Source organism: Astyanax mexicanus, chromosome 5 (genome assembly GCF_023375975.1).
Source record: "Astyanax mexicanus isolate ESR-SI-001 chromosome 5, AstMex3_surface, whole genome shotgun sequence".
NCBI classification, from domain to species: Eukaryota; Metazoa; Chordata; class Actinopteri; order Characiformes; family Acestrorhamphidae; genus Astyanax; species Astyanax mexicanus.
In genome coordinates this window covers 2,001,437-2,010,008 of record NC_064412.1, presented here as the reverse complement: position 1 = coordinate 2,010,008, position 8,572 = coordinate 2,001,437, and the positions used below count along the sequence as shown (strand labels likewise).

General features: G+C 38.9%; 1 protein-coding gene across 1 annotated transcript; it reads right to left on the bottom strand.

Moving 5' to 3' along the window:
- prok2 (prokineticin 2) lies at positions 1–3,641 on the bottom strand. Its single transcript, XM_022662743.2, has 3 exons — positions 3,243–3,641; positions 995–1,120; positions 1–318 (listed from the first exon to the last, which is right to left on the bottom strand). The coding sequence occupies exons 1-3, from the start codon at positions 3,321–3,323 to the stop codon at positions 193–195; spliced, it is 333 nt and encodes a 110-aa protein (XP_022518464.2). The 5' UTR covers positions 3,324–3,641; the 3' UTR covers positions 1–192.
- Positions 3,642–8,572: the final 4,931 nt, after the last annotated feature.

The following is an 8,572-nucleotide window of genomic DNA, read 5'->3' as shown; positions in this document are numbered from 1 at the left end:
TTATTACTGTCATAGAGTGGTTTTACGTACTTTATAATAAATACAATAACACATTTTTTAAAATAAATATAATTCAATATAGCTGTAGAAAGCTCAATAAATAATTATTTGTGTTATTAATTAATTACATTATTCATTTATTAAATAATGTACATTTTTATACAGATTTCTGCATTATACTCTATTCATCAGTCAGAGATAATAATCCTGGGATTTGATTGGAGGAAGGCATTTGGATTTCCCGTCGGCTGTAGTGATGCAGGACAGGTTGGGTAAACAGGGACACGTGTGGTGGAGCCTCTTCCCGTTAAACGGAACCTGCAGACAACAATCACAGGAAGTTGGTAGGTGGTTGCTATGGCATCCCATATGGTTTCTGTGGTGTTGTTATGTACTGTCCTGCTATACTTGTACTGCTATGGTGTAAATAAGTTGTTGGTATGGTTGCTATGGTGGTGCTATGTACTGTAGTTACTATGGTGTAGATAAGTGGTTGATATGGTGACTAAGGTGTTGCTGGGTGGCTGCTGTGGTATCCTAGGTGGCTGCTATGATGTTACTAAGTAATTGCTAGATGATTACCACAGGTGAGTGTGTGGTGAGACGAGTGTGCATTGAGACAGGTGTATGTGGTAAAACAGGGTGTGTATAGTGAGACGGGTGTGTGGTAGTGAGACGGGTGTGTGTGGTAGTGAGATGTGTGTGAGATGAGACAGGGTGTGTGTTTTTGTGAGATAGGTCTGTGTGGTAGTGAGATGGGTGTGTTTAGTAGTGAGACAGATGTGTGTAATCGAGACATGTGGTGAGACAGGTGTGTGTGGTAGTGAGACGAGTGTGGGTGGTAGTGAGACGGGATGTGTTTAAGTGGTGAGGTGTGTGTGTGTGTGGTAGAGAGACAAGTGTGGTAGTGAGACGGGTGTTCGTGTGGTAGTGAGACAGGTATGTGTGGTAGTGAGACAGGTGTGTGTTGGAGTGAGACAGGTGTGTATTTTACCTTGTGACTCATGGGGTGGCACTCTTCTCCCTCCAGACCCATCGGTGTACACATCCTCAGACTGCGGATCCACAGACTGACCGCACAGCACATCCCCCCACCACACTGTGTATCCAGCTCACACGCCTACACACACACACACACACACACACACACACACACAAAACACACACACACACACAAAACAAAAACACACAAAAATGATCTAGTTGTGTAGTTGTTTATTACTGTATTTAATAAACACCAAAAGAAATGCTTTAAAATCTTTTTATTACATTGACCTCTATTTAAAGTTACATACACACCTGTCTCACTACCACACACACACACGTCTCACCACAACACACCTGTCTCACTACCACACACACACGTCTCACCACAACACACCTGTCTCACTACCACACACACACACGTCTCACCACAACACACCTGTCTCACTACCACACACACACGTCTCACCACAACACACCTGTCTCACTACCACACACACACACGTCTCACTTCCACACACCTGTCTCACTACCACACACACACACGTCTCACCACAACACACCTGTCTCACTACCACACACACACGTCTCACCACAACACACCTGTCTCACTACCACACACACAGACGTCTCACCACAATACACCTGTCTCACTACCACACACACACACGTCTCACCACAACACACCTGTCTCACTACCACACACACAGACGTCTCACCACAATACAACTGTCTCACTACCACACACACACACGTCTCACCACAACACACCTGTCTCACTACCACACACACACACGTCTCACCACAACACACCCGTCTCACTACCACACACACACACGTCTCACCACAACACACCTGTCTCACTACGACACATACACGTCTCACCACAACACACACACGTCTCACCACAACACACCTGTCTCACTACCACACATACACACGTCTCACCAAAACACACCTGTCTCACCAAAACACACCTGTCTCACTACCACACACACAGACGTCTCACAACAAAACACCTGTCTCACTACCACACACACACACGTCTCACCACAACACACCTGGCTCACTATCACACACACATGTAAAATTACCACACACACTTTTGTGACTTCCACACACACCTGTTTCACTAACACACACCAAAGTCTTACTACCACACACACGTCTCACTATCACACACACACATCAAATTACCACACACACTTGTGTCACTTCCACACACACACACACGTCTCAACACAACACACCTGTCTCACTACCACACACACACACACGTCTCACCACAACACACCTGTCTCACTACCACACACACACACATCTCACTATCACACACACATCAAATTACCACACACACTTGTGTCACTTCCACACACAGCTGCCTCACTACCAGATAGATAGATAGATAGATAGATAGATAGATAGATAGATAGATAGATAGATAGATAGATAGATAGATAGATAGATAGAACACAAATCTATCTTTCTATCATTCATTATGAAATTTTGACACAAAAAGACAGCAAAAATTAACACAAATGGTTTTTGGAAAAACACATTTTCAACAGAAATAAATATTAAATTCTAGTCAGAGATCAACATTGTTACGATTGAGAAAGCTTATATACCTATTTCCCAATAAAATAGTTTCTACATTGTAAAAATAATCAAGACAAGCTTTTCAACATTTGATTAGATAAGAAATTCACTCAGCTATAAATGAGGTGATGATACTGATTCTGTTTATATTATATAATTGTAAAAGACTCTATCTATCTACTTATCAATCCATCCATCCATCCCTCCATGCATCCAACTATCTATAAAGTGTTACCAGAAAATTGCAATACAACGTAATAAGATATTTTATTGAAATTCCATCCATCCATTCATCCATCCATCCATCCATCCACCCACCCATCCACCCACCCACCCACCTACCTACCTACCTACCTACCTACCTACCTACCTACCTACCTACCTACCTACCTATCAATCCATCCATACCTCTATAAATTGTTACCATAAAATTGTGATACAACTAAACCAGATATTTCATTTAAATTATTTTTGAATTTACATTTGTCTTCATGTTGCAATCAATTTAAAAACACAATCAACATTCTCTACTTTCTCTAAACCAATATAAATCTAAAACTCCTTTTTATTATATATAATATAACAATATATACAATTATCAAAATCCCACGGTTTCAGCTTGACCATCACCCCCCCCCGGTTAATCCCCACAAACTCACCCCTGTGATCACTGCAGACGCGCCGTACGACACCAAAACCAGGCAGAAGAAAAAGTGAAAAAGGGTAAAGTTGGACCTCATACTGCGCCGGCACTGTCTTCAACGTCCCTAAAGCCCTCAACGTCTTCAACGTCTTCAACGTCCTCAACGTCTCTCCTCTCCGTGGTTCAAACACTGAAGTGCTGCGAAATGTGTGTATTCAGTCTTATTCTAACGGTACAGTAACGGGCAAGTTAAAATGACATATTTTTCTTTTATCTGTGCGTGAATGTGTGTGAAAGTGTGTGAATGTGTGTGAAAGTGTGTGAATGTGTGTGAAAGTGTGTGAATGTGTGTGTAGATGTGTGTGTGGTGGAGCAAGAGGTGGCCTCCAACTGAGAACACGAGGAAAGATTGATTTATAAACACTGCCCTCCATTCAAACTGGAAACGGTGAGTCACTCAAACATCAACCTCATCTTCACAAAGACGTCAGAAAATGTGGGCGGGGTCAAATATATAAAAATCTAAATATTAAAAAAAAAATTACATGGAAATTAAATGTGTTGGCTCTTGAATAAATTATTTAAAATAATTGAAATAATTCCGTCACATCGGTATAAGTAATAAAAACCCACAAAATCACAAAAGCGAAATCTTTCAACCTGAAGCCCCCAAATATCCAGAAGCTGCTCCTGACCCCCAGAGTTTTTTCTCAAGGCCGAGATGTTTATTTTACCCACAGAAAAGAGTGAAAAGACGTGATGAATAGAAACGACCCTGACTCTCACCCACTTCAGCAGGACCCTCTAAAACATTTCTGCTTCTCCAAACGTCTCCGTAACGGGTCACTGACGATGGGAAGCTGCATCAATGTGGAAAACATCGATTGAAAACTCAATCGTGAAAAGAAATCAAAGGAAATCGTAGTTTTCCTCTGCTGCCGTGTCCTTGAGTGTTAAGAACAAAGGTTGAAGAGTGCGGTCGGATGTAAAACACTTCTTTTATGCACGGCAGGAATCCCAAAAATGGTTCTCTCACAAAAACATATAAATAAAGTGTTTTTTTTCTTAGTGAGCGAATGAGTAAATCTGGCTTTAATCAATTTCATTTATTCAATTCTCACAATTAATGACTAATCTGTTTCATTAACGTGACTGAATTCTATGCATTTTATTTATTCTTCTTTATGAAACATCATCCATACATTTCTTTATTATGTTAAAGATAGATAAAATAACATTACAGCAATTAAGAAAAAAATACGTTTTTAGAGACGTTCCTAAAGCAACAGGCCACCCAACTCTCGGTACAAGCACTGGTCATCTAATGCCTCGACTACTGCAATGCAATGCTAACGTTCCTCATTTGGTACAGTTTCTTCCAGTCAACCACCCAACCAATCAAATCGACCTCTCAACCACCCCTCTTTTCTTCCTCTATCCCACTTTTACCCTTTACCCTCCTTCAGCTTCTGCCTATAATGTTTTTTTAACTTCTATGTCCTCTATTGCTATTGTACATCATTATTTGTAAGACGCTTTGGATAAAAGCATCCGCTAAATTCAATGTAATGTAATGTGAGGTAATGTAATATAATATATTCTATTGTAATTAGTTGTTATGATAAGCCTGGTAACTTTGAACAGATTTTAATCTAGTATTTATAAGGTGTATTTTAAGTGACACTTGCTGGGAACAGGGGTGTCGCCACGTTTCTCTTCTAATTCAAAGCTAAGCTAAATAAACAAAACTGTAATTCTAAAAAAAAAAAAAAAAAAACACTTTTTCAGATGAGTCAGACCAGTTAAACCAGCACTGCATAATAATCTACACACATTTCTCTCCTGAAAACTGTTCATAAATGCTTACATTTATTTACAGAGAGCATAAATTTCCAGATTTTCGCTAATGCTGGAGCATTAGTGCCTAAATGCTAATTCCGCCTAACTGCTGGTTACCTAGTGGTTCATCCCACATAGCTTGTTTTAACATGGTAAATGCACAGACTACTCACATCTGAACGGCCTAATGGCTAGTGCTTAGCGGCTAATGCTAATGCTGCTTCAGTTTCGGTGCTGGAGAAACTTCACTGATACTCCTGTATAACTCTGTACATCAGAAGAGTGTCTTTACTGCTCCTTAATACCTGACTGGTAGAAATTATACATAAAGTCACCAGATTATAAAGTGCACTGATGATTTTTGGGTAAATTAAAGTATTTTCAGTTAGCCTTATAGTGCAAAAAATACAGTAATATAACCAGTGGCGGACTTAGCAATTTGGGGGCTCAAGGCGAATTTAGCTTGGGGGCCCATCAATAAAAAAAAAATTGATCAATAAAATACAAAAAATATTTAAAATGAATAAAAAATAATTAATATAAAATAAAAACTCATTTAAAACACAATCAAAAGCTATCTAATAGTGCGCAGAATAATATCAGTTTCAGTTAGTTTCAGTTTCAAATAATTGAAACAGCTAATCAAAACCTCAACCTATACTTTACAGTATATTTGACAATATTTGATTAACTCTACAGGTCCTCACTCATCTTAATTTATTTAACTAAACTGAGTTTTCAAATTATTTCTAGCCTCGCGCTGAATTCAGTTCCGCGCTGCCGAAGAGAGAGAGAGAGCGAGAGAGAGAGAGCGAGAGAGCGCGCGAGCAGCGCAGTGCGGCGCATTTTGCCTGATTTCTCTTAATTAAATATCAATAAATATGTGAATTTAATATTTTTTTACTACCATATATTTTACTTCATTTGATAGGATCTTATTTATTATTTTTTTTAAATGCAATGCCGCGCGTGCTTTCCATGTGACTGACGCTAAACTGTTTGATGCAGCTGTTATATTATATTATATCAATACCATTTTAACGTTTTTCGTTTCTATGTTTTGAAATTCGTTAGATTATATTTTTGTCAACATTTTGGGTTTATTTTCGTTTGTTATTTTTCTAATAAAAATAATAGAATTTACATAATTTAAAGTAAGTCAATTACTTTTACTAGTTACATTTATAGTGGGGTAACTCCGTTAGTAACTAGTAAATATAACTGATTTTTCAAAGTAAGGTGCCCAACACTGGTTAACAATGAGCAAGTTTCCCGACCCACAACAAGCAAGGCTTATTCTATTTTCCTGAATAACATGAAATGTTTAAAATTAATACAGACATGTAGAAAAAACGAAGACAAGCTGTAACCTAGATATAAATAATAATATAATAATAATAATATAATAATAATAAATAATATAATAATATGCCAATTAGGCATATTTGTAGCAGTAGGGTATTTTAATTTTCATCCCTGACTCTAATTCATTTAAGTTATATACCTGATTTGATATTTTCCCATACAATCCCTGCTAAAGTTTTAGGTGAAGGAGACCCAAAGAAGGTCAGTGCATGTTTCTGGAAAAACAAAAAAGTGGGGATGGTTCATAAATGAGGATATGGCACCTCCTCGTCCTCCTCCTCCACCAAAACCTTTGGGTCCGGTGGTGCTGACACTAAAAAAGCTTATCAGTTTTGGAAGAGCATCTGTTTTTAGTTTAGCCTCTTCCTTCTTTTTTCGCTCACATCCCACTTGTACACTTAATTTCACCTTAATTCCGTCTTTCACAAGCAGCGCGTTCGCGGTTCACCGGCATGACCACATGGCATGGATGGAATATTCCATTTTAACGCGAAAGAGAGGGGGTGTGGACGGAATCTGTATTTCTTTGTAATTTATTGTGTTGTCTTTGTTTCCAAATGTACAGGGGTTGGACAATGAAACTGAAATTCCTGGTTTTAGAGCACAGTAATTGATTGTGGTGACGGACAGTTCTGGTGGAAACAGGAGAGTTGAGGTGCACATTGAATTCTGCGTGATTTGATCAGCCGTGGTTTTATGTTTTTTGGATACAATCCGGGTTAGCACCCGAACATCCCTTTCAGACAGCTTCCTCTTACAGCGTCCACAGTTAATCCTGTTGGATGTGGTTGGTGCTTCTTGGTGGTGTGCTGACATTATCCTGGATACCGTGGCTCTTGATGCATCACAAAGACTTGCTGTCTTGGTCACAGATGCTCCAGCAAGACGTGCACCAACAATTTGTCCTCTTTTGAACTCTGGTATGTCTCCCATAATGTTGTGTGCATTGCAATATTTAGAGCAGAACTGTGCTCTTATCCTGCTAATTGAACCTTCACACTCTGCTCTTACTGGTGCAATGTGCAATTAATGAAGATTGAACACCAGGCTGCTCCAATTTAGACATGAAACCTAAAATCCCACACTAAAATGACGACAGGTGTTTCAGTTTCATTGTCCAACCCCTGTATTATAACAGCTAACTGGTGGTATCTGTGTTGATGTTATATCTATTTTGTTTCTGGATGTCCTGAGGGCAGCTCTGCTTCCAGGCAGCGAGACATCAGAGCGTCTGTCAGCAGACTAACAAACAAGCTTCACTGGGAGCTCAGGCTATTTGTAGCTGATGGTGGGAGTGAGGAAGAAGCTTCTTCAGCAAGTTTAGAGCATCTGTTCTTCACACCAGCACTGAGGAACCCACCATAACCCTGCAGTGCAGTCACACGCTCTCACAGACCAGATATTATCCAATCAGAAAAGCCGGCAGTGATCACTGGTCAATCAGCTTCAGCTGCTTCTGTTTAACTGATTTCAGATTTACTGATATACAGTATGTTACTATACAGTATTTAACCTATAACTAGATGCCAGATCTAGCTATTAATGTTGATGCAAAATTTAAATAATATTAAATTAAGTAAAAAATAATAATATAATAAATCTACTTAACCCACCCAGTATTCATACCTTCACTCAGGAATTCAGTTATCTAATCTTATATACTGGTTGTTTGCCTGACTATAGTGTTGTAGGCTTTAAGAGCAAGTTACCATTTCATTTTTTTTGTATCTACAAAGTTTCTTAAGAAATCTTCTATCTAAAATTTCTACCATGTTTTCCACGGTTGTGGTTGGTGTGGCACAGTGGATAACACCACTGCATGCCAGTGAGCTACAACATCATGTGGGAGACTGCGGTTCAATTCCCAATCTGGGTGACTATACTGCTCTACACCAATAAGAGCCCTTGTGCAAGACTCCAAATACTACATTGGTTCACCTCTGTAATAGAAATAACCTATTTTTCATTCTATAAGGCGCACCAGATTATAAGGCACATTAAGTGACACTAGCAAGGAACAAGGGTGACGCCATGTAAGTTAGTTAAGTAAAGCTAAGCTAAGTAAACAAAACTGTAATTCTTTAAAAAAAAAATCAAAGTTAAACAAGCACAGGATGTTAATCTACATAGATTTCTCTCCTG